At 35.5% G+C, this 27249-nt stretch overlaps 1 protein-coding gene across 5 annotated transcripts in view; it reads left to right on the top strand.

The window, feature by feature from the left end:
• Positions 1-27249, top strand: part of NTNG1 (netrin G1) — a 359892-nt gene that overhangs the window by 1491 nt on the left and 331152 nt on the right. For all 5 annotated transcript variants that reach the window (XM_011968880.1, XM_011968877.1, XM_011968878.1 and 2 more), the window contains exon 2: positions 6511-7282. In XM_011968880.1, the coding sequence (XP_011824270.1) occupies positions 7037-7282 (246 nt within the window). In that variant the 5' untranslated portion in view covers positions 6511-7036. The remainder of the gene's footprint in view (positions 1-6510; positions 7283-27249) is intronic.

Here is a 27249-nt window from a genome sequence, read left to right as displayed (position 1 = left end):
CCCGCTGCGATCCACAGGCGGGAGGGAAGGCTCCGGGTGGGCGAGGAACTTTGTAAAGCGCCCCGAGGAGGCAGCGCGCGGAGCCCTGCGCGCACACACACCGGCACACGCTCACACCCACACACAAGTCTTCCCCAGGGTGCGCCCCGGGCGGGTGATGCGTCCGCCTGTTTTGTCCCGAGCCCAGGCGCGGGGTCTGAGCCTACTTCCGCGGACTGACAGGCGCCCGGCGCTCTCTCTCTCTCACGCACACCTGGCCACACACATCGCTCAGAAGGATTGTCGTTATTTTTTCTTTCTTTCGCCAATTATATTTGTTTGGGGAGAAGCAAAACAAACAAACAAACAAAAAACAAAAACAAACAAACAAAAAACACTTGCCCTATTGCCGGCCTTGGGGATCTGGTGGCCACACCGAGGGCTTTTGAAGTACCTTCTTTCAATCTCCTTTATTGGTGCGAGATTAAAGCATTACTATCCCATGTTGTGCAGCTGGGGAGAAAGGGAAATTGAAAGAGGGAGACTTGGTGTAGGGATGCTGTTTGGAATATTCTCTCATATTCTTTACTGGCATCATATTAATCGGTGGATGGATTCGGCTAGGGACATTGAATTGCTCTCCTGTATGGATCTGTGGGTATCTATATATAATACAAATAATACCGAATATTATTGGGCCTAAAATAACCAATTAAGTGATTCATACAAGGAAAAACTTAGATATAAAAAGAAACTGCGCCCTCTGCTGTTAATTTTAGTACCCTCACCCGGGGACTTTTTTTTTTTTTTTCTTCAGAAATCCACTTAAGAGTAGGCTGTCATCTTACAGGGCAAGGGAAGAAAATTCCTAGCGGGGATTTTAAAGCAACTTTACTTGGAAAAGTCGCAGGTTGAGCTCCTATAGTTGCATGAGGTACAGATTTCCAGTGAGTAGAGGGTCCTCCTCTCTCCCCTCTTCTTTTTATACAGGGAATAATGGAGCCACTCCTCATAAGAAATTGTCAATCTTTGGAATGGAAAATTCTGAGTAAGATTCAGAACTCCACTAAACATATGGTGAATCTGGCAGTAGATTTGCTCTAGAAATAAGGCCCTGTTTTATGACTGAAAATACTAAAAGTTGTTTTATCTGACAGAAGTGAAAAGAAAAAAACCCCAGAAAGATCTTCCATTAAAGTCGTTTATTCAGATACGCTTAATAGTTAAGCTTGTTGGAAAGTTTTACAAATTTTTTTTTTTTTTTTTTCAGGGGAGGCTTTTCTGTTTTGTTTGTACCTTGAGGAGGATCTCTAGTGAGGGAATTAGCAATTCCACATTTCATTAAGTATTTTGGACTGTGTCACTTTGAATGCCTTACCCGCCTCCCTTTCTCTTTGGCAAAGGAAAAGCAGCTCAGTAACTCTCCAAGATTCTTTTTGAAGATAAGCAACTTTCAGTTTTTCATTAAGATAGAATTTGGATCTCTGCATGTGGATCAACATGCAAGGAAAATGTGCATCTAGTATTTCACATGTAATGTTGTTCCAGGGATATATTTTCTTTTCTGGATTGCCATGAAATGAGATACATTTCACCACTGAAGACCACCATGAAGGCATTCAGGATTCTATGTACTGAAATATTAATTTGGCGATATTTCCTATTGTGGAATTTAAGAGGGATAATCTTAAAACTTTTGTATGGAAACAGTTTATTTGAACATGAAGCTGGTTTCCTATTAGTATTTTTGTTTTGTCAGCTTTCACTGGGTGTATGTGTTAAAATGATTCAGGTTAGCCTTTTTAGGAGGAGGCAAATGTATTTTGCAGTTTCCTTTTGTATATTTGCAAGTGGTGCAAATACCTGTCTTTGCTTCCATTATTATTCTGAAACATATCAGGTAATTTGTTTAAAAAGTTAAATCATTACACATTTATTTGATAGGTTTTCTAAGTGTCATAAAAATTTGAAGAGTTTTAGTTACAAAGGCATCAAGTCACTTGGAAAAAAGAAAATTGGATTCAACTTTGAAAACCAATTATATGTTAACATTGAAATATATGTGTATGAATTATATTGCATAAGAGATTATATTAGTAAAGTCTTAGGTTAGTATGAGATTTAGCATACTTTAAAAAAAAATTTATTTGCAGAATCCAAAGTTCTGTTTCAAAACTTCAGGTGGGAGTAGATTTTCTCATATACGCATCTGAGACCTTAGATCTCTGAACTTCCCTGCATTAGAACTAAATATTTGTTTTTCATGTGGTAATTAAACTCCAGATTTCTTTTGGCTTAACTGATTCTGAAATAGTTTTGGATATTATCCCATCCTCAATCATCCTGCAAAACATGTACTATCTAATTTCTCGAATCGGTCTTCTCTCAATGAAAATAGAGATCTTTCAAGTACCAAGGTGTGTTATTTAGGTTTATTAAGAATCTCATGATAGACAGTTGCTCATAATACCCAATCAAGTGTGAGTAAGCTATGCCAATGATGTTGCAGTACATGTTAAATTCCTTATATTTTGAGAGACAGTTAACAAAAGGATAGAAGCATATGTTTTCCATTAAGATGACTAGAAAATGCTTTCTTCAGAACAAATAAGTGCAAAGAGCATTGAATACATGTTAAAATATCTTGTGTAATAAATTTCATTATGACTGCTGGAAGCTGCTAATTTTGATAGGTTATAATTTTGTATATCTTTATCTTTTTATATTTTCACTCAATGATCTATATAGTCAATTTTCCTTTTGTTTCTTCCCATTCAGAAAATGCATATTTATAAAATTCTTAATGTCTATGAGGAATGAGTCAATAGTTATGTATTTCAAGTACCCTTGAAAAGCTGAATATTTATGAAAGAAATAGCTTACTACCAGCATTCCCACCTGCTAGTGAGATTATATAATAAAATGAATGCTGAAAACCAGCTAGATTAGGAGATTTACTGATAATATCTTCCTCTCAGTTGATGAAATTGGCAATTGCTTTGGAATATAATTGCATGAAATATTAATCACTATTAATTCCATGTAATATTGTGGGAGGCTTTTTTTCTGATGAGAGAAAGGGCCTGCGAAAATGGCTTCTGCAAAATTAATCCAAGGTGGAAGGGAATTAGCTGCAGAATCCTGGACAAATACATGTTCTATGTGTGCAAAGGCATTTTATAGCCCATTTTAGTCCTGATCAATAATATCTATCAAATTGAGGGCCATGACATAATTTTATCTTTTTTCATTGGTTCTGCAAATTTATAGACCGGAGGTCTATGGGGTACTCACAACCTATTAATGGGTATTTTTTATCAAAGAGGACTTCTCAGTACTTTAGTTCCCAAGTAGAGGTGATAGCATTATTTGATTACAGTGAGCTCCCAAGGTTTGCAAAGTGAAGAGGTAGAACTGGAGCTGCCCAGAGCTCTTCTGAATCTGTTCTTATTTAGGTGATATGGACACCTGAGACAAATTCAAAGGCCACGTCACTTCACAATTAGTTCAGTTATGGGCCAGAAGGGATAGGTTTAGTATGTTAAGTCCCCAAATACGTTATTCACTGTCCTTCTCATAATTGGTTTCCCTAGCTATTTGCTGTGAGGACCTAGCTTTTAGAAGCTATTGATAATTTTAACCTGTTTGAAAGCACAGCAGATAGACAAAGTGCCATTAAATAGTGGAGGTTAAGGTGTAAATAATATTCTATTTTTACATCATTGCAGTTTCTTCGAAAAATCTGTAATTATACTTTAATAACAAATTCCTGATTTTCAGAGGCTGCTTTTCCATTGTGTGTCATGGAAGTTCATGGATTTAATTTCTTACTAATTTGAAGTTAAGAGGATTTCTTTTGAAGTGGATGTGACACTGAAAAGTAAGAAAACCCTGAAATGCAGGATACATAATGATAGTACAAATATAAAAATTAGAATGAAATCAAATAATTATGTTAAATAACAGCTTAGTGTCCCTCTGCTCCTGATCTGTAATATGCCGTGGTCAATATCTTTTTCTGTGTCAATGGGAGCTCATTAAATGTAAACTCTGCAGACTAACTGAGCCATGCCATATTAGTGCTTGCCAAAGCTTGACATTTTTAATACATTAATAATATGTCTGTAATGTAATGGAAAACTATTAATCACAACTGGTTATGTGCCAGAAATTTAAGCTATAATTGGCTGCTTCTTGTCAAGAATGTCTGTTGCACAGTCCTGCAACTGCCTAATATTCAAATATCTTGCACTCCTCTGCATTTTTCCTTGTCAGTTCTCTAAATTCGATCAATGGTGTAGTCCATAATTCTGTGTAATGACCATCATTATAATTCTGGTATACTTTAATGAGAATTCGTTATATTGGGATTGCTGTTCTGTCAGGAGATAGCAAAGGGTTCATATACATTTCCTTAGTGTTCAAATGTGTGGTCACCCTTTATTTTGTGGTTGCAGTAATGCAAAATGTGGTTGAGGACAGAGTAACCGAGAATAAATGGATGAGGAGAATATCATTTGTTGGTTAAAAAAGAAAGTGTAGACTAATCTCCAGGAAGCACTCAAATATATTTAAAGTGGTATTTTCAAACTAATATTAAAAATAAACACACAATGCTCACTCCATTCAAACTCAAAACAGTCAATTCCAGGTCTTCAAGATTATATCATTCTTGATAAATAAATTATTGTGTATTTGAAACTAAGAATTAAAGTTAATAATTTCTGACCTAGTAGATTTTACACTGCTTCAGTTATAATGCCTACATCCCCCCGCCCCTTGGAAAGTATTTGTTTCCTCTTACAAAAACTAGTAAACACAGTTGAAAAAGTCATCTTAAAAATGTAAATTTGCATCACTTTAACACCTTCTCAGATTATTAATTGTCAAATTGTTGGATGTGTCTGAAAATATCAACTTAAAATTACTAATGAATCTGAAAAAAAGCAGAAGGCTGTAGTAGCCACAACACATGCTTCTCTGATTTTTTTTCTTTTTAGCTTAAGATTTCAAAATGTGCTTTACACAGTATAGTCTCTAGGTTACAAGGAAGAGGCCGATTCAAATCTGTAGTTTATACATGTTTAGACAAACTACTAATTATTGCTTCATAGGAACTCAAATATTCAACACTTTTTCTAATAGCAAATATCACAAATTGCAGCTGTATGATAACATTTTATGAATTGAATATAATGAAAATTGCACTTGCATCCATAAAGCAATTATTATAAATTACTTTGCTATGGAAACACAATTCAACCATCTGTTGGCATTTCATAGTCTCTGTGGCTTAGTTCATTTTAAGATGGTACATTATTTAAATATAATGAATTCCCTTTATAAGATTGTTTGAAGATAGTGAACTTCCATATTTCAACCGTTTAATGTGAATTGAAGGGTCTATAATAGAATTTTCTAAAATTGTAGGCTTTTTTTGTCCTTTTTGCATTGCTTAAAATCTAACTTTTAGACTATAAATATAAATAATCTAATTAAGAAAATATATTTTTTAATACCTGGTTTCCAAATGTTAGCATTTGTTTAGATTTTGATAGTGATCTCTAAATAGAAAAGTGGCCACTTAAACTCACCAATGACTTGTAGCCATAGTTATGTAGGGTGCATTATCAGTTAACCAAAAGTGCTTTTACACAGTAATTTTTATTTTCTCTTAGGATTAGTGCCATATTATTCTGCTTCATGGCCTGTTAACTCACCCTCGGCTATTTTTATATGTGCATTTTAAATTGTGCATTTTACTACAGAGCTTTTAGTTTTAAAGCAGCTTACAATATTTGCCTTTGGGACAAATTCTCTTCTGTTGCAAAAAGTAACGGCAAATGCACATGTAATAGCTATAAAAAGATGTAAAAATATAGAAAATTCTTATGAAAGGAAATTTTGCTCCTTTGGTTTTATTTTTGAATATTTTTTTAGAGAGCCAAGTTATCTTTATTACTAAATGCAACTAAACAAAATATGCTAAATTCTTCAAATATAATGAGCAAATCCACAGGGACAGGCTTATGCTACCAATGCTGATTTTCACTCCAGCAAACAAAAGCTAAGAAATGTACAAGGAATTTGGAGATTTTTAGGGTCTCTTTGTCAAGAGACAAAAGGGATGTAAGTTGTTGTCGTATCTTTGTCATCATTATAAAAGCGCTCATTTACCCCATTGTTCTCTTGGAAGATTTTCTAGCACTGCAGTGTATGAGAAATGTTCAAATCTAGCTGCTTGCTCTCAGTTTTGTCAAGATGGAAATGTAATTTTTGAAGTGAAAACCTGTAACTCACACACACGTGTCTGTCTTTGTTATGGAAGAGTTAAATCCTTCATATCGAAATTCTCCCCAATGTGAATGATTTCTATGGTTTGCTCATTCTAGCAAAACAGCTGAGTAAAGGTTATCCACATTACACCAATTTGCTTTATATTGCATCAGACCTCCAAAATGTCAACATATTGTACGTTTCGTAATACATTGATTCTGGGACAATAACTCTTACTCTTATTGTTTCTAAAAGGGTGTTGGTGCCAGAAGAAAAGAATGATTGATGGGAAACAGACACCGGGCTATGGACACTCATCCTTTTGCTTCAGATACTGATATCTCAGCCTGCCTGAGCGTCCCTTGTGAGCTGTGAACATTGAGGATCACTCAGGGTTATCGGATGTACAACGGGAGAGCCATCACTTTGCTAAATTATTATCTGCAGTTGGACATATTTTACAAAAACCAAACTAGACCTGAGTCTAATAGATATGTTCTAGGACAAAGAAAAAGCTACAAGTTGTTAATGCCTAACACACAAGTATGTTAGGTTTCCACCAAAGTCCTCAATATACCTGAATACGCACAGTATCTTAACTCTTCATTTTCGGTTTTGGGATCTGCTTTGAGGTCCCATCCTCATTTTTTAAAAGAATACACAGACCTACCTACCTGTATACATACATACATATATGTACATATATGTAAACTAGACAAAGATCGCAGATCATAAAGCAAGCTCTGCTTTAGTTTCCAAGAAGATTACAAAGAATTTAGAGATGTATTTGTCAAGATTCCTGTCGATTCATGCCCTTTGGGTTACAGTGTCCTCAGTGATGCAGCCCTACCCTTTGGTTTGGGGACATTATGATCTGTGTAAGACTCAGATTTACACAGAAGAAGGGAAAGTTTGGGATTACATGGCCTGCCAGCCGGAATCCACGGACATGACAAAATATCTGAAAGTGAAACTCGATCCTCCGGATATTACCTGTGGAGACCCTCCTGAGACATTCTGTGCAATGGTGAGGTAACCCTTTTACATCAAATATTTCATATAAATAGAGTCTAATCGCATATACATACAGATGTGGTGAGCGTGAAGACAATTCATGCAATAAGTTGAATCTGCAGGTGGCAGATTTGTGTTAAAAGGCTAGTTTCTTTCTCAGTGGAGGCTTACCCTGCCTGGAATTACAATTTGCACACTGTGATTGATGCCCTGGAAGGAACTTACTTTCTGCTTCCCTGAAAACCAATAGTTTCACTGAGGCAGATATACTATCGCATATATTATAAAAGAAAAAGTCTAGTTGAAGGTTAAATTTTAGATTGGAGGTTAGAAATATGATTAGGTCATATCTGTCATGTTAAGGATAAAATGCATTGGCAAACCAACTTTAAAAACACAAATGTTTCTTCACATATGTGTATAAAGCCAGTCCCAAATTCTGTAGTTCAAGGAGAGACTAGATCTCATAATTATCTTCATCAGGAGGCAGCTATGATTTGGGAGTCCTTGGTTAGGAGATCAGCAAGAAAAAAAATAGAGGAGAGAGGGACTAAAGCCTTGTGAGAGGTTTTTCCAGAAAAATCTTATTTGCCAACTCCCCTTATTGTCAAGGTCATAGTTTTCTATGTATATTTTAAAGATGACTTTTGGAACATAGAAAACTTACTTGCTGAAAAGCAAGGGCTCAGCATGTATAAATTCAGATACTTTTTTTTTGATAAGCAAAGTTACAGAATTCATTTTTCTCATGGCTTATATAAGTCTTTTTTTTCCTGCATAGAAAGTTAAATACCATGTGAAAAGGTAATATTAGGGTAACACATTGAATTTTTATGAAAGACATAGCTGACAATATTTCTGTAAGTATTAGTAAGGAGGCTGGTGATTAAAATGGTATACATTAATGTGCTAAAGAGTTAAGATGGTGAGTTTATTTGGTTTATGGTTTTTTTTTTCTTTTTGTTATAGGTGGTTTTTATTTCACACAAGAACTGTGATCCCATTTTTCTCCACATAACAGATATAATTGTATGGCAGATTTTAATAGTAATCTTACCTGACTATATTATCTTGAACCTGGCCTGGCATTTTCAGGATAGTGATACTATTAATCAAAGTAGCATCTGTTCACAGTCCCCAGTGAGTTAAATTAGCATAAGATCATCTTAGACCTAGCAGCATAAAAAAGGTTTTGTAACAGGAAACAATTTTGAGCAATAAAGAGTGTTTTCACCTTAAAGCTAAGGGCTTGCCATTTTTCAGAAGTGCCTTTGGGGACTGGTTTGAATTATAGTCCAAACCTGATTTTGTGGAGAGTGAGAAAAAGCACTTGGCTATTAGGTGTCACGGTGACTAAAGTGCCCTGAAAGACTAAATATTTCAAAGAGAGGACCCATCTCTCTGGGAACAGGTATGTGCTGTGCAAAGAAGTTGCATTTTGGAAAGCAGAGACTTCCAGAGAAGGAGTTTATTCAAACACATTAGCAAAATCATAATAAATCTATAAAGGAGCAGAGACATTTGTGGAGGCTTTATGTGAGGTCTTTAATAATTTCTCATAAAAGGTCAACTATAAGAGCTCATTATAGATGTGGATTGAAATTGCTGTTTGGGTGATAGGTTGTGTAGTCTTCTACTCCTTATAGCAGAGGATGAGTTCCGGGCCAAGTCTGCATATTACTGAGAACACTCTAGCTCTATATATTGGTTTACATGACACTTGTAACAACATGTTCCTTCTGGCATTGTTTAATAATTTCCAGATCTAAGTAAAATAGCAAATTTCCTTTCCCAGGGTGCTGTTTTCCCTCTCACAAGCCCTGTGTGATGTTTTCAAGGTGTGATCTGTGGGTGCAGCTTCCCTGATCTCAGTCTCTGGCCAGAGCATGCTTGTTCAGCACTCCTCCTGTCTGTCATGTTGAAGGGTTTACTTGGTGTCTTCAGCTTGCCTCTTTCTCCCATCATGAGTGCAAAGGGCATGTTACAGATCTTCCCATGTCTGTCTTTCAAAGGGACATGGTCTAAGGTATTTAAACGAGTCAATTCCTCTCAGTCCACTGGCTAAGTGATGTTAGAGACCAAATGGGAAAAAAGAATTAAAATATCCCTCAGCTTTCTCAAGTGCAGTAACGTGTATACTTTGTATGATCACATGAAACTCTGCAGGACAGTCTTTAAAACGCTGCATCTTAGAGTGACGCAGATATTTCGAAGCCCTGGGGGATGTAAACTTGTCATTGGACAGAATGGTTTTCCAAGGGAGAATGTAAGATTTGTGAAATGTTGCCTATCAATGCTTAATTTGTTTTCCTTAATATGCATATGATTGGCATAACAAATTTAATAATCTATCCTTTAAATATACACCTTGGGACTATTTGTATGCATATTATATACCACGTCAATGGTAATGGCCTAATATAGCAACTCTTCCTCTCTGCAGTTTTGGATGTTCCATAAAACTCTTTAGTGTGAGGATTCCTGACACAAGGTTGGGAAACTGTCTCAGGATGCTGTCCTATCAAACCTGTTTAGGTACTCCTTAGCCCAGGGTGTAATGGGGATCCATAAAGTCATTTGTGTTATGACTTATGTGTTCTCCCCTCCTTGACACTTGCATCCATACCTGCTCCCTCAGAGTCGTTATGGCCTATTACATCAGGGGAGCTGCCACATGAATACAGCCACCGGTTAGCCCCTATATGTAAAGGTTTGCTGCAAAATTGTTCCAGTAATCACTTGTTCAGCTAGTGACACTCCTATTAGCTGTGGCTATAGCTGTTCTGAGCACCAAGGGAACATGTGCTGAGAGAAATACCTATAATTCCTCAGGCCGATTTTTTTAATATAAAGTTGAAGTTCATTGGCATTGCATTAAGAGTCCGTGTTGCTGCTTTTTTCATTGACTTCATCATTATATGCCAGTGACTATCCATTAATGTTGCATTTATTTTAACATAGAGTAAAATTTTGGGAAAAAAAGGAGCATATGGATTCCATTTAACAATAGATCTCTGCTTATTAACCTGGATGGCATAGTTAATAAATCTTCAATGTGAAGTACTTTAAAATTGTTCTATATTAATTGTACCAGTATTTATAAACATTAGTTTTTCAGGAGAGCACTGCCATTTCTATTAATCATAGTGGATAAGGAAGATAAATGTGTGTATGTATATATATGTGTGTGTGTGTGTGTATGTATATACACATATACATATACATATATATACACAAATTGTGTATATTTAAAAACATACATTTTCTTTTTAAGTTGATGTATTCCTTTTGAGTTGATGATGGCTAAAGACAATCTCTGTTTTCATCAATGGGGAAGAATCTGAAGGGAAGGCGGGGGTTAACCCTCTTTTTTAGGCTGGGAGAACACATTTGAATAGATCCTATCTTTTCAGCCACATTGAAAGCTTCAGGTGGCAGAGCTTTGTCAGGAAACACAGATCATTTAGTGACTACAATTTGTTTCAATTTGCATAAAGAGCAGAGAGGATGATCTGAACCTGTGTGTAAAGCTGAAGTGACAACACAAAGCTATGACTTTTTCTTTGTGTTTAGACAAAGTTAGCTGTCATATCTTGCGTACACCCCAGTGGCTTAAAAATGGCAAAATTATCTGCAATTATCTTTAGCCTGCAGCTAATTTTCTGGATAAGTTAAACAGATGCTTTGAAAAGGAGCCTACAGACGGAAGAACTCATGCGCGTTTGTACAATTTATGGTGCAGAAGTGCTGATGACTGTAGAAATGGAAGCCCTTGAGTGCTGCTATGGATTTCAGAGCCAATCAAAACTAAATTAGGAAACAAAGATTATTAAAAAGTCTTCTGTGCATGTAATTTTGGCATAATATTATGAGGTGGACATTAAATGTTTCCCTTGGAGACGTTCAGCATCATTAATGCAGCATGCCTTTAATTACAAGTAGACTCATATTACTAAAAAGTTGGAGAAAATAAAGTACTCTGAGGTATAGTTAGCAATAACCTCATTATGTTTACTGAAATAATTAAAAGAAAAGGTATAATTTTTCTAAATAAAATGTCAGAATGTGAAATGAAAATGGATTTTCCTTAGGAAATTTACTAATGCGTGCCTGTGCTCTCGATAGGCATTTATTTAAGGACCTTAACAGATCTATTAATGATCATTCCATATTGTGCTATTTCTAGATAGACTTCTATTATGAAAAAAAAACTTTAATTATTGTAAGCATTGTGGGTAGAGCATATTTCATTATGTTCCAATGGAATTTACAGAAGTGGTAGAAAGTCTTTGTGTTTTGTGGTTTCAAAGGAACCCTGAGAGATGAGTGACTGGTAACTCGTAGTCTCAGGGCTATCTATAACTTCAAGTTCTGATTTACCTTTGGCTCAGGTTGCCATCTGGTGGCTATCAGGTGGCCCTTGAGAAATTAATTTGATAAACTCCGTTACATTTTCAATGACAATTACTATCAATTTTCCAAAAACTGGAAATGACATTGACTTATATAATAATCAAATAATCTTAAAAATACACTCTGTTCACATGAAACATAATTCAGTAAATGAATGAAGTTTTAATAACAGTGACACCTTTCATTTGAACTGACTTATCCCTTAATTATGCCAAAATGGAATTTTTTAAAACCTTCAGTTCTTTCATTATTAACACTTCATTGTTATTAGTTCATTATTTAGACTTATTTCTTAGAAAAGTTTAACTCATGTTTGGAATGAATTAAGTTCCAAGGAAATCAGTCTTTCTGATATACCACTATATCAAGTATTTCCTTTCTGAGGAGTGTATAATAGCTCCTTATGATCTATTGCATCATGTCTAAAGTACTCTACCTGTTTTTTGAATTTGGGAGCATATAGCCTATTGCCCACTACTTTTCATCAGGACTCTATAGCATCTCCAGGGGACTATGACTGGCAATCTGATTGGAAGGGGACAACTGGATTTGAGTTGAAACTGCCTTGGCATAGCATGCATGGCTTGTTGGGGAGGTCTTAGAAAGGAGCTGATGAAGATTATGGCAAAGGCAACAAAACCTAAAACCACCTCATGTCATTTATTGTCCCAGATAGTGTGCGTAAGTGCTCTTTGTTGAGCTAAAGCCTCACAAATATTACTGCAAACCATCGTGTGCAGAGTGAAGTGAGCAGAGCATTCAGCACATGCGAAACCTAGTGGTGGTGGAGATAACCAAAGTCAAATAGCATATGGTCGTTGCGGCCAATGGAAGTCCTGAGCAAAAATAATACAAAGTAGTGTTTATTCAGAGGGTAGAAGAATAGAGAAATAAGATCAGCACTCAGAATTTAAAGGTGAAATATTATTTTGCAACATGTCAAAGGGCCACTTGGAAAATACTATCTGGTAGCCAAATGCCTAATATTAAACAGTGCCAGAAAAGGAGAGAAAAAAAGGCTGGGTTGGCCAAGTGTGGTGCCTCACACCTGTAATCCCGGCACTTTGAGAGGCTGAAGTAGGTGCATCTCTTGAGTCTAGGAGTTCAAGACCAGCCTGGGCAACAGAAAGAAACCCCATCTCTACAAAAGTTAGCCAGACATGGTGACATGCACCTGTAGTCCCAGCTACTTGGGAGGCTGAAGTGGGGGGATCTCTTGAGCCCAGGAGGTCAAGGCTGCAGTGAGCCAAGATCACGCCACTGCACAACAGCCTAGGCAACAGAGCAAGACCCTGTCTCAAAAAAACAAAAACAAAAACAAACAAACAAAAAAACTGGGTGGAGCAGATGGTGGCACAGTGTTTTAATGACTGCCTGGTGGCCTGGTTAATGGTTAATGGTGGCCTGGTTAACTTCTTATATCTGGCAGATACGGCCAGGATGGAAGAGGAACAACACAATAAAGAACCTGATATATATATCAGGTTGAAATATCTATATCTATATCTATATCTGTCTATCTATCTATACATATATATTTCAAATATGCATATATAGTTATTAATTTAAGAGATACCAGAATATGTTGAGTAAAACAAATATGGCTTATCTACCTGGAACTCCAATTTCACATTAAGATTAGGGGAAACATTTAACCGAATGCAGAGATGAAAGATTTTTAAAGGTGAAATATGAGACCTCAAAATAGTGATTGCTTTGCAGTGGAATACTGAAGTTACTTCCTTTGTCCCCCAGGAGATAACCTTGTCTGATTTTAGTCTAGAGGATCATCACTTGCAAAGTGTGAGAAGTATTGTCCTAAAACATCAGTCTCCCTGGACTGTTTTGAAGTACAATGGACATATTCTCCAGAATTTTGGAAGGCTTGCTCTGCTTTTCTTTGATTTTGTTTTGTTTTGTTTTATTTTGTGTTTAACATGGGCTTTAGGATGGTCTCTTGATCCTCGGATTTTGAGGACTAGTGTTATCACCATGAAGCCCTTTACCTCATGTCATCTCTTGTCTCTAGGAGGACAAGCAGAAGACATTCCTTTTGTTTAGCAAAGTTCGTGCTCTTCTCCACTTACTCTGATGCCACCTATCTTTCAATGTCTAGCTCAAGTTAATTTCAGGTCATATAATTCTCTTGACTTTTTAACTCTTGTTAAATCTATCTATCTATCTATGTAATATGTATATATCTCTATATCTAGATAGACATATATAGTAGCCAGCACTGCCTGTGTACTCAACTGTATTCCACCATTTAGCACCTCATTAGATCTTACTGATTTATACACCCACATACACATTTTCTTCATATGTTTACTGTATTCTGACTCTTTAAGTGGGTCATTACTCTTTAAGTGGGATGATATGTGAGAGAGCCGCCACACTTGCTAATGCATAGTAGGAATTCACTAAAGACTGTATATTATATTGTTTTTTATTTCTCATAGCATTTAACATACTCCTAGGCAGCAAATACATGATAACATGGTTCTAGCTAATTAATTGATTTGAATATTGTAAAGTCATGCACCACATAATAATGTTTTGGTAAATGAGGGACTGTTTATACTACAGAGGTCTCATGAAATTAAAATGCTGTATTTTTACTGTACTTTTTCTATGTTTAGGTAGATTTGGGTTCACGAATACTTAACATCATGTTATAGTTGCCTATAGTATTCAGTATAGTGACATGCTGTACAGGCTTGTAGTCTAGGAGCAATAGGCTACACCATATAGCCTATGTGTGTGTAGCAGGGTACACCATCTAGATGTGTGTAAATACACTCTATGATGTTCACACAATGAGATCACCTAATGACACATTTCTCAAAATGTATCCCTGTCATAAAGTGACACGTGCCTGTATTTGATTACCATAATGTTTTCTATTTTTTGAACACATTTATCATAAACCTAGTGTTTTCCTCTGTAAATTAAGAGGCAATTAGCAAAATTTAGCTACCGTACTTGGGCAGCTTATGCTGCTCTCAAAAAAGAAATTGTAGAGGCAAAATCTACTCTGAACTCACATACTGAAATCTCTCTTTCTCTAGACTATATATGAGATTTATTTTTTCTATTTCTAATTAAATATAGGAGGTTTGGTATGTGAGGAAGTAAGAATCTGTTGAGATAAAGAAGACTGTCCTGATTTATGTCCAGCACAGCATTATAACCCAAGGAAAAAAGAATGAAAATAACATCAAGATATCAAAGTGAAAAGGCCATTAAATAAAATATTGTATAGCCACATAATAGAATATATATAGCTATTAAAGTAATATTTCTGAAGGATATACAATGACAAAAATAAACGTGGAAAACATAGTAGTAATTTTTTTAAAGAATGATATGGCAAAATGATTTCGATGCTGTGTGTTTTTAGGATGTTGAGCTCATTGTATTGTATTTAATTGAGGCTAAAAAGGTAGGGCTGCACTCCTGTGTGGTCCAGGGATGGAACTGCCGTTGAATGTATACTCCGTGTCAGTCATGGGCAAAGAGTTGTCAGGGAACTTAGGCAGGTCCCTCTCTCTGGTCATTGCTCTCTTTTGTCTGTGCTTCTGGAGGAAGAAGGAAGATAGCCTTGACCACACGGTATTAAGCGAAGTCAGGAGATCTCTTTGGAAGCAATAAGCTGAAGATGAGTAAATTACACCTTGTAAACTATACCTGTGGCTTTAAAATTTGCTTTAAATCGATCCACAGTGAGAAATAGATTTTATGTTGGAACACAGTAAACACACACTTATCCCCATACACAGCCAAAACAAAAGCTTCACAAAACGGAACTTACACTTTCTATGTGTTATGGCCTCTGGTATTTTTTCTTCCATTATATTCTTTTCTCTTACTTAACAAGTAATTGGAAATTATATACTGATTATGATCCACAAATTATATGTAGCATTGTTTTTGAAACTTGAATAAGTGGAAAAATACTGTACCAAACATTGCATAATATCCTTTTTTAAATTTAACACGAAGTTTTTGAGATAAACTGTTGTATAGTATTCTACCATATGAATATTTCTTCAGTCAGCCTTCTATTCCTAGGCATTTCAGTTTTTTGGATTTTATACTCTAAGGTTCTTGATTGGTGTTGTCAAATTGTCCACCAGAAAGATAGTTAACAATTTATAGTTCTACCAGCAAGTTATGCAATTATGCTAGTCATTAGATCCTCATCAATACTGCACATTATATTCTCTCATTTTCGTCCACTAAAAGGCCTTAGCAAGTAAATGAGGATACGGAGTTTAACCAAAATAATAATGACAAAATTATCTTATTCCCACATCTGTTTTCCTAAGGTTATAATGTTTTAAATTTGAGATTGATATAGGGACATATTTGAAGGTAAAAATGGCATTTCATGTTTAAAAGATGCATGTATTGAGAGGGTTGATTTTTTAATATGTTTCTTGGCTATTTAAATTTCTTTATTTCTAACTGTAAGAGTTTTAACTCCTTTGTACTTTTTGGCTCTTAGATTCTAACTTTTTACTAAAGCCAAAAATTAATATTTATTTATATATATGTAGTATTTGGACCTTTTACAGAAACTCAATTTTCTGTCAGTGTAATCAGTTCAAAATATGAATATCTTTTTACCATAAGAACAGGTATCATTTCAGAGACTTTTCCACGCTCCTCATTTTGTGGAACTGTTATGTGTTTCTGCACTGGATTTTGGTGGCAGAGACATAATCTTAGGGCTGGGAGAGATTCATCTGAGTGCCTGTTTCTGTCTTTTGTTCCTGTTATAAGAACTTAGCAAAGTTGTCATTTACTCTCAGGCAAAGCATCCTATCCACTTAGAATCAGTCCCTTTGAAAAAAGTTGAATATCCTTTATATTCCTTGTATAAAACCGCTGGTGTGAAATCTTTGGTTTTAATTCACCAGACTAATGGGCAGTCTGGTTTTTTGTGTGCCATTTAGAAATTTCAGAGTTTCTTTGCTTACAAAAGGGGAAAATTACATTTGTTTCATAAGAATAATATTGGAAAGAACTTACTGAGATCGGCAGGTTGTCAATTTCTTCTCACCTTGCTAGGAATAGATAGATTCATATAGCATCTATTCCGTGGAAATTAAAGATGTGAGCTGAGGAAAAAGCAGAATTGCTTTCTCTTTGACCTACTTTGAGGCTGACTTCTAAAATATTAAATAAAGAATTGAACTAAGTGTTGCTCCAGTACAAAGAAATAGCCCTTTTGTTTCAGAGGGTTAATGTCCATTGAGAAGTCCAGCTGCCGACATTATCATGAGGTCATGTCTGCACAGTGATTTTTCACCATCGTATGTGACATTTTGTTGCTTTCCTGTTGCTCCCTTTCCTTCTTGGAAATCATAAAATGAAGAAATCAAGTACGCTTCCAAACAATTTCTAAGCATGGTCTGGAAGCTAGTCTTGTGTTTCAGCAATGTTGTCATGGTTCCTCTATAGTGATTTGTATGAAGGAAGAAATTATAAACTGGTAGAAAAGATTAGACAAGTGTAAGGAACATGAAGCCTGCTGAGAAGTTAAAAGACTGTTCTAGAAAAAGAATTCTCTATTTCAAAGAAAGATATTTTAGTGTGTGCATAGGTGCCAGAAGACATGAATGTGGGATGTGTAAAACTATAAATTGTCTGCCAGATATGGAGAGCTGAGATTTGTAGGTCATATGAAGGTTATACCAAAGGACCTCAATCTTTTTGAAAATGACATTCAAAATTTTTGGATTCCTTTGTGGGTCAGAGTGGACTGAGGTCATTCATATTGTGGACCATCTGCATGCTCTCTCCAGACAGAACAGAATCCAATGTGTGTGGTCTGCGTAAGTTACAGAAGCTGTGTGCATGACATAGAGAAAATGAGTTGGTGGCCAATATGCTAATCTGAGGTTGATTGTTGATGCCTGGGCCACTCCATATGGGTTTTTGTTTCAAAGTTTAGAAAGACTAATCTTATATGAGGTGTTAGGGAGCATACTCATCAATGTGGCTACTATCTGGCTCAGAATTATGTTCTATTTAGCCATCACGGGAGACAGTGCTTTTATAGTGCCGAACATGGTGTGATGCATATAGGAGTAGTTACATGCTTGTTGAATTGAACTCGTGCTATATTTTTACAAATAATACTTGTAGCTGATATTTATGAAGAACTTACCTGGTGTCATGCACTGTACTGAAAGCTTGGACTGTGTTGGTTCTTATAATCCTCAGTCCTGTCTTATCCTTACTCACCAGAGTAATTGAAGCATGAGGTTAAATAATTATCGTAAGTAAGTCATGCAAAGAGGATATAAACCCACTCTGACACCTACGTTCCACTCTTAAACTATTCTATTCCCCCCTAATTTTATTTGTAGCATGTGGAATAAAACCATAGTGAAAACCTTTTTTAAAAAATAACATTTATGATTTGGGCTATGAGCTATAATACTATGATTTTGTTATTTAAAAAGCCTTTTATCTGAAATAGCCTCAGAAAATTGGATTGTGTAAACAGAGTGTATGGAACGTTGAAAATACATATTACGTGATGAGTGTCTTCATTCAGAGATAAGAGAACTGATCAACAGTGTTTGTTTCCATTCTTGCTTTCTTTTCCATTAACGTGTTCATATAAATGGAAATAAGCTGTTAGAAATCATAGAAAGCAGAGTACATATTGTATTCATCATGTAAAAAACAGAATAATAAGTCAGCAACTGTTGGCTAGTTAACAAAATCATATTCTTGTGGGTGAGGTGTTGAGAAAAGTGGTTAGTGTGATGCTTTTGTTTTGTTTTTGGTTTTTTACAGTATCAATAACAACTGTTATCATATAGCCAACTGCCTACATGCTGTCTCTACTTGGATGTCTAGTAGGCAGTTTAAACTTAATGTGTTTATTATAGAACTCTTGATTTCTTCTTCCTAAATCTATTCTGCCTCTAGTATTTCCCATATCTGTAAATGGCAACTTATACTCATCTAGCTGCTGAAGATGAAAAATCTAAGAATCCTCTTTAACTCCTTTATATCTCTCACAACATATATCAGCAAGTGCTGTTAGCAAAACCGTCAATTGCAAACCCAACCACTTTTCACCTTCTCCACTGCCAAGAGCCAGGTCTCAACCAGCTGTGTCTCCAGGCTAGACTCCCGCAGTATCTCCTAATTCGTCTCCCTGCTCCCCACTTTTGTCCTGCTATCAACATCATTTATATACTGTATAATATAAGCTGTTATAAAATAGAGACATTGTATGTAATATAATAATATATGTATGCATATAATTTTAAACATCTCAGCCAGTCTGGCCCTTTCCTTGTTCAATTTTTCTCATAACTTTGTGTCCATTCAACATCATATCTCAAGCCTTACTACTGCCTGGAAGTTTCTATCTAATCTGGCTCCTGCATTCTTCTCTAACCTCCACTCTCATTGCTCCTGCCTTGCTCAGTCCTCTGTAGCTGCACTCTCTTGCTGTTCCTTGTAACACTGTTTATTCCTGCTTCTTGGCTTCAATCTGCATTCTCAATATCTTCCTATAGTTTTTTCCTAACTTTTATTCAGCTTTCCACTTAAAAAACCTCAAAGGGGCCTATCTGACCACCCTATTGAAATGCATCTTCTGAATTTTTTATGGGGATTATAATAAAAATATTTACAAACTGGGACAGCATAAACACTGACCAATCAGAAGAGATGTCAATGGTTTTACTCCTTACAGGCCACCTCTGACTATCAGGATAGAACTGATATCTCATAGGTCATTATTTGCTCATCTATTTATATCGTATTCCCCTCCAGAATATGAGCTCCAAAGGGTAGGAATTGTGTTTTGTAGTGCCCATAGTAGAGCCCTGTAAACATATGTTAAATGAATGAATGAACCGTTAAACAGAGATATATTTGTTGGACCATAACATTCATATCAAAGATTATTGCTCTGATATACACAAGGTCTTCGGGGTATTGGCTGTGCTAGAGGCCCTTAATCTTTTAAAGGTTCTTAACTTTGGAGAAAATCATAAAACTTTATTTTTCAATTAAAAATATTTTAAGGTACATAAACAGTATGATAAATACATGTGCAACCACAACTTATAGGCTGGGCATGGTGGCTCATGCCTGTAATCCCAGCACTTTGGAAGGCCGAGGCAGGAGGATCACTTGAGGTTGGGAGTTTGAGACCAACCTGACCAACATGCCAAAACCCCATCTCTACTAAAAATACAAAAATTGGCCAGGTGTAATGGTGTGCACTTGTAATTCCAGCCACTCAGGAGGCTGAGGTACGAGAATCACTTGAACCCAAGAGGCATCATGCCACTGCACTCCAGCCTGGGTGACAGAGTGAAACTGTGTCTCAAAAAAAAAAAAAAAAAAGAAAAAAAGAAAGAGCACCAAAAAGCCCTCCACCACTTATGATTTATGATTAACAATGGTAATGTTATATTGTTTTTGTAAGAATTTAAAAAATATATATGACTGACAGAGTTGAAATAATCTTTGTCCCTATTTCCCTAAGAAGAAATCAGTATCTTGAATTGGTGTATTTCCTTCTAGTCCATGCTTTTATGCTTTTATACCTGGATTATGTGTTCAAAAATAATATATAGTTTTGATTTTGGATTTTTTTAACATTACCATCCTGAAAAAAAAAAAACTATTCTGTAATTTGCTTTGTCATTCAACATTATATTTGTAAATTATTCATTTGATCTATATGATCATGTTAATTCATGTTAATACTATATATAGGTACATATGTATGCATATGTGTATATTTCATTATATAAATACATAACTCATTAATGGAAATATGGGAAGTTTCTTTTTTTATTTTTACTTTTTGCAATTATAAGCCACTCTACAAGAAAGATCTTTGTACCAAACTGTTGGTGTGTATGAGCAAGTTTGATTTTGTTTTTCCCAAGGTACGCACCCCAAAGCCAATCTGTTGGACTGTAGAGTATGAGCATTTTCGTCAAATGTGGTTGCACTACTTTGAATTCCTACCAACAGATTATAAATATTCTCCTTAATAAGTTTTGTCTTGTTTATTTATATGCTTCCTCTTATTATGGAATTACTATATTAAGAAATCATGTTTCTCTTATTTCCTTAGCTGTCAGGAATAGATTTTATGATATATCATGGTAACCACAATTAAGTTAGGATTTTTGATAAAACTCTACGTACTATGGCTCTTCATCTCTCATTTTTGTTTTAATTATTTAATAATATATCACTTGGAAGTTCTATAATCATCACCAATAAATATTTAGAATGGCAAGTTAACAGAAAGACAGATGAAATTTGGATAAATAAACATTGAGCTAAACTATGAGCAAAATTCTTTGACTAGAACTTTACACAGGGGGCAACAAATTTTAAGAGTGGCACCTTACAACTGGCCACCCGAACTGAAAGATATACTCTGAACCTATACAATTTGTATAAAAGTCCCTCTTCTAAAATTTTTAATACTTAGCCATATATAATTTTTTCCCCAAATTTACTGTCTTCATTACTAGACTATAACAATAGCCTTATAGTGCTTTTAAACTGGAAGTCTTTTTGCTTACTTTGCAAGATGATATATAAATATTGCATCATCCATCACCGGAATAACTTGTCTCCTAGATGAAAACCTGAGGGTGATGTGTAACTGTAATAAATTTGGACAGCAAGGAAGGGTTCTATTTCCAATTAAAACCACAGCCAGGAAGTTTACATTTAGACTGACAAGGGAAGTAGATCAGTACACATTTTGTATGTCTTCTTGTTTGTTCAGGGGAAATTGGGGGCTCTTTTAAGAGTAGCAGTGATAAGTCTTTATATTTCTTTATGACCTCATAAAAAAGAGCCAATTGTCCCTTCCTGAAAGGAAGTTTCTGGGATCAGAAGCTCTCTGGGTTTTTAGACACTTAGAGCCAGGTGTTCTGAAGTGCCATGTCTAACATGGGGAAGTGCATGCCTTTATTGATATTTTATTTGGATTTAAACAGGTCTGAAGGTTCAAGTTGTACCTCAGTCAAGTTATTTTCCTTCTTTGTTTTGAAAAATAATAAGATGATATACTTAGCACAGTGCCTGGCATATAGTAAATAATAAATATTAATTATCTTTATCATTGTGACTATCATTTATGTTGCTAAAAGATACAAGTCCTTCTGATTCTTATTTTCTGCTTTGAATGAATCTTCTGAAGGTTTTCCTATTAGTTTCCCTTTCTGAAATATGTCTGGCTTTCCTGGATGTTACTAGTGGCAGCTAGTAGCTAACTGCTTGTGAGGTTCAGCCTCCAATAAGGTATTTAAAATCAAAATAATTTCACAACTGTGATTTTAAATTAAATGAAGTGTATTCTAAATAACACAGAATTAAAATAATCACTCATGGATACAATGACATTTGCACTGAGATTATATTGGCTCGGTGTTTTAACAACTGCGTTAGAAATGTCTATGAACAATATAATAACTATTTCTGAAAACAAAGAAAGCTAACAAGATAAATAATTATGCAAATAAATTAAAGCTCTTTTTATTAATGACATATTGGAATAGGCTCAATATGTTGGCTTTCATAAAGGCATAGCAAGTGAGAGGAATTCCTGCTGCATGGGAAATGGAAATGCTAGGTTCTAAATCAATTATTTTGGCTGCCATATTATCCATGTTATCCCCTTCCTCAAAAGCATCCAGTGGATTTCCACCGCACTGCTAATCAACAAAACAAAACACTATTAGATGAAACTTTAGCTCCATAATTTCTACTTGCTCCAATTGCATTTTTTACTTCACAGTGTGTTTGATTAGAGACACCAACAAGTTGCATTATCAAGGTGACTGTGAATTAGAAAGAGGTGCTATTTCCTTCCAATACATGTAGCTTTGCACTACAACTTGAGGAGGGGAGAACAGGCTGGATCTCAGCCTCCACCTCTAGCTTGACTGGACTTCCTTGTGCTGGTCACAGCCTGGCCAACAGTGCTTGCTGGTCCCAAGCACCATTCAGGCCTCACAATTATAACTTGATTTTGTGCAGGACTCATACTGCATTCTGGAAAGAGAACCATAAAGAGTGAAAAAGCTGTTGTAATCCATACAGCAACTTTATTTATGTGGCATTGAATGATAAAAGTAACAAGTGTTAGTAATTTAACTTACTGAGTACCTATTATGTGCAAGGTACTGAGCTAGAGGTATAAAAATGTGCAAAACAGACTTATTTCCTAACGTCTTGGAGCTCATGGCGAAAGCAGGGAGAAATACTTAAATAAGTACAACAGTAACTACTACTGTGATAAACACTTCAAAGAAGAAATTTAAGTTCCTATGAGAGTATGTAATCTTAATGCTGGTGATGTTGAGAAAGTAAAGACCATTGTTCTTGAGGAAAATCTGAATGTTGTCAAATGCTAGATTTGTGCAGTGATGGTTTTGGTTTTGCATCTACATATTTACAGCTGTTAGAACCAAATGCTTCTTCCTCAGTGCCACAAAGAAATAGCACTCCAACATAAATTTAATTGTCTCAGCAAGGCAATTTTTACTTCTATAGAAGGTTGCGACTCGTGATGGAATAATGGTGAGAGCACACCTAGACAAGGGAGGGGAAGGGGTTCTTATTCCTAATGCAGGTAGCCCCTACTGCTGTGTGGTTCCTCTATTGGCTAGGGTTGGACTGCGCAGTCCAAGCTAATTCCAATTGGCTATTTTAAAGAGAGCAGGGGTACAAGCCAGAGTGGGGTGAGTAGTTTGGTGGGAAGGGCGGTTACAGAACAGGTGACTCAGGATGATTCAGGTCAGAGAAGGTGACCAAGGGTGACTCAGGATGGAGCAAGTGACCAGGGTGACTCAAGACGGAGCAGGTGACCAGGGGTGACTCAGGTCAAAGCAGGTGACTAGGAGAACAGATGTGAACTACTGATTAGAACTGGTGGGAAAGTTGTTTACTGAAACTAGAGGCAAGGGGGCAAAGAGAACCAGGAAGTTAAACTTTAAAATGGAGAATCAAAGAGTAAGAGAGCTGAACATACTGACATACTGATTCCTTGAAGAGAAAATTGGAGTTCACTATATCTAACACAGGTATCAAGACATGCAACTTTATTATTAAAATGCCTACATTAAAATAGTTTTGCTGTTATAAGACAAAAAATCCCTAACTCCTTTTTGTCACTGAAACTATGTTTTTAAGTTAATTTAAGAGCAAGTTTTCTTAGCAATGCAACTGCCCTGTTGTAGTAGGTAATTCTCCTGAACAATGCACTCACCATTTCATTTTGTAATTATTACTTACTAGTCTGCCCACTACATCAGATTGTAAGCTCCTTGCAGACAGAAATGAACCTGTGTTCTTTATTGTATCCCGGGCAATTAAGTATAGTGCCTGATACATAGTGAGCCCTTAATATCTAACCATGGAATGAAGAATTCTTGTACCTGTCTGCTTTCCTAAATTTCTGCTCTCCACTTTGATTTTAATTATTGACCCTCAATAATCTTTTCTGCCACGTTTTTCTTATTACCAATGACTTTGCCATCATTTATGATATCGAAGGAATCTCATGAAGAATCTGGCAGAAGTTGATACTTGGGGATGTTTTGTGGGAGTATTTAGTGGTTTCTCTCCACTGTGAATTCACTAAGTTGCGTTCCCTAAGTGTCCTCTAAACAGTTAGTTCAGTTTTGCATGTGTTTATGAAATTCCTTGCTCTGTAGAGCCCTGGGCTGGGCATAATGGGAGCTAACAATGACAGTCTGGCCACTGCCTTCAAGAAGCTTTATAAAGTAAATCATTATTTACAAAGAAGAAACAAATATTATGCCGGCACTACATGTAAAGAGCAATGGGAACACAGAAAGAAGCAATTCATTGCAAACTCAGAGGGATCAGTGATAACTTCATAAAACCAGAAGGCCTTTGAGCTAAGCTTTGAGAAAAAAGTAGACTACTCTGAGATGGAAGAAGAAATAGAAGGACATTCTAGCTTAAGGAAACTGCAAAGTCTTGTCTTTTGCTTCCCTTTTAAAATAAGTTTCTTTTATAGATTTATCTCAACAGTAACAAATGTTACCATTGTGCTGTCTGTGAATTAATCTAAATCCTGCTCAGCTCTCCTTATGTTTCCCAATACATAATATACTAGCATCATTTCTTATACTTGGCTTCTTCTCTCTGTAATCAATCTTTAAATGCAATAATGTAGGTGAAGGTATTTTATAAAATGAAAAGTACTAGATAAAATAGGAGGAAAGTGGTATAAAAAGTAAGTTACCATAACTCTTATTTTATATTTATTTGCAAGCTCAGTGGTCACAAATCATCAGTACTTAACAGATAATATAAAGATCCAATTCAAAATATATTTACAAAAGCCTAATCAAGTAATTTTGGACAAGTTACTTATTTAAACTTTCTGGGTTTCAGGGATTTTTTTTTTTTTACCTTTTTTTGTGAAGATTGTCTGAAGCAATTAACTGTGAAACCAAAACTACAAGAAAAAGTCACTTTTAATAACATACCAGACCCTTGGATTGACCCAGGCCTTTGCCTATCAAAAATGTTCTAGAGATATGAGACATACGTAATTGAGATATACAATAATACACAACAGTAGATGGGTAAATATCAAAGTCACCGGTACTGTCATTAAGTACCATAGGTTTAAGTGCTCTTATTTAGAGATGGGTACAGTAAGAAGGATCACAATGACACAGAATTCAGATACAAGCAACTTAACCTGCTCTAGGTCATAATCTCTGACATTCAGAGGGCGTTCTGTAATCCCAGCCCAAACCTCAGTTTTCCCTCCTATTCTGAAATACTTATTCATGACTATATGACAGTTTCAGTGGTATATTGGACTGTTGGTTTCACCATTGGTTTCCAGTAAGAAACGTTTATAAAATTGCTTAAGTTCCATTTTATTTGATTTGCTCTTCAAATCTTCATAATCCCATGAGACTGTCTACAGTCATCCTTAGAGTGGCACGAAGTTATGCATGTTCACCAAGAAGATCTTTATTTTAGAAGAATCTATCTGTAATGACAGAACATCAGCATTACCTTTTTCACAGTTTATTAGTAGTGGGGATAATATATATTCTATATGATTTATTATTATCAGTGTTAATATTTCAAAAGTGCCTAAAGTTCAAGACCCATATTTATTATACTAATAATTTGTATAATTATTAGTACAAATATAAAAATAATGTGTATTTTCATATTTGTATAAAAACTTAAATATGGTTTTATGGTTTTATGTATCTTTAGTCATGTTAATACTAATATGTAGGTGAAAGCCTCATTTAAAAAGTGAGGAAACTGAGGTGAAGAGGTTAAATGACTTGCCATAAGTCACAGTAACTAATAAAAAATAGTTGTGAGATTACTGGATGTCATTAAGTAAGAAGTAATTTTTATTGAGTATATTTCATCAGGCACTGTCTAAGTGCCTAACATGTATTAATATAATCTTTGAATGAAAGCTTGAGTAGATTTTAGAAAAATATAAATATATTGCCGTTAAGTTTTCCAGTTCTTGTAAAGCCATTCTTTTTTTTCATGTATATATTGTTTGTCAGTTAAGTAAGCATTTGGAAAACAAAACAAAACTTTACAGTCATTATTGATGCTTCTTACCTTGGGTTGTCATAAGGCTAATGAAAGGCTCTGCAGAAATAATGCCAGGACAGACTCCTCTGGGCACTACAGGATCGAAGGCATTGGACTATTGACAAATTGATACCAGAAAATAACTTTGAGATTCCTGAAGGAAAAATACCCTGTAATTTCATAATATAACTAATGGGAGCTCTACTTTGAAACAAGGTTATTCATGTAGTCTCAATCTGAAATGAGCAAGATGATAAGTGTTGCTCTACTGCCCTCCTTCCCTGCACCCCCCTTGTTTACTTCCTTCCTTCTTTCTCTTTTTCTTTTTAAGGAAGTACATAACCAGCACAGGAAATCACTGGTAAAGTCCTCGTTTTCACTGTAGAATCCTGTCAAAAAATGACCTTAGCAACTAGATTGTAATAAAAATAATTTCAAGAAGCTGTAAAATTGTGTCTACAATTAGTTATTAATCTATGAAGTAAGACACTACATCTAGAAGAGTATTTTTCTGATATATAAATCTTATTTATTTTTAACATTCTGGACAGTTTACAATATTTCTCTCTCTCAGTAGAAACTTTTCCATATCTGCTTTAACTTGACAGTATGCCCCTGTCTACAAGTGTTCATGAGCATCTCTGCTCCCTTGAGGAAAATAGAAGTGGAACTACTTTGAGGTGACATTTACCAAGGACAACAAAATAAACCCTATAGTAAATCTAGCTTACAATAATCATATTTTAAATTGCATCCTGGATAAACATAGGAATAAGCACATTGTATTTTTTTCATATCTATAGCAATATCTGTGATTTCACTCCTATTTGGCTCAATCCTCCAAACTCAGGACAGGCCCATTAGTCTCTTAGCCATAAAGGGCTGATTCATAGAACCAACATAGCAAAAAAAAAAAAAAAAAAAAAAAAATCTGCA

This window comes from Mandrillus leucophaeus, unplaced genomic scaffold (assembly GCF_000951045.1).
Source record: "Mandrillus leucophaeus isolate KB7577 unplaced genomic scaffold, Mleu.le_1.0 Scaffold861, whole genome shotgun sequence".
Taxonomy (NCBI): Eukaryota; Metazoa; Chordata; class Mammalia; order Primates; family Cercopithecidae; genus Mandrillus; species Mandrillus leucophaeus.
Note: the sequence above shows the minus strand (reverse complement) of the source record. Positions and strands in the feature narration are given on the sequence as shown.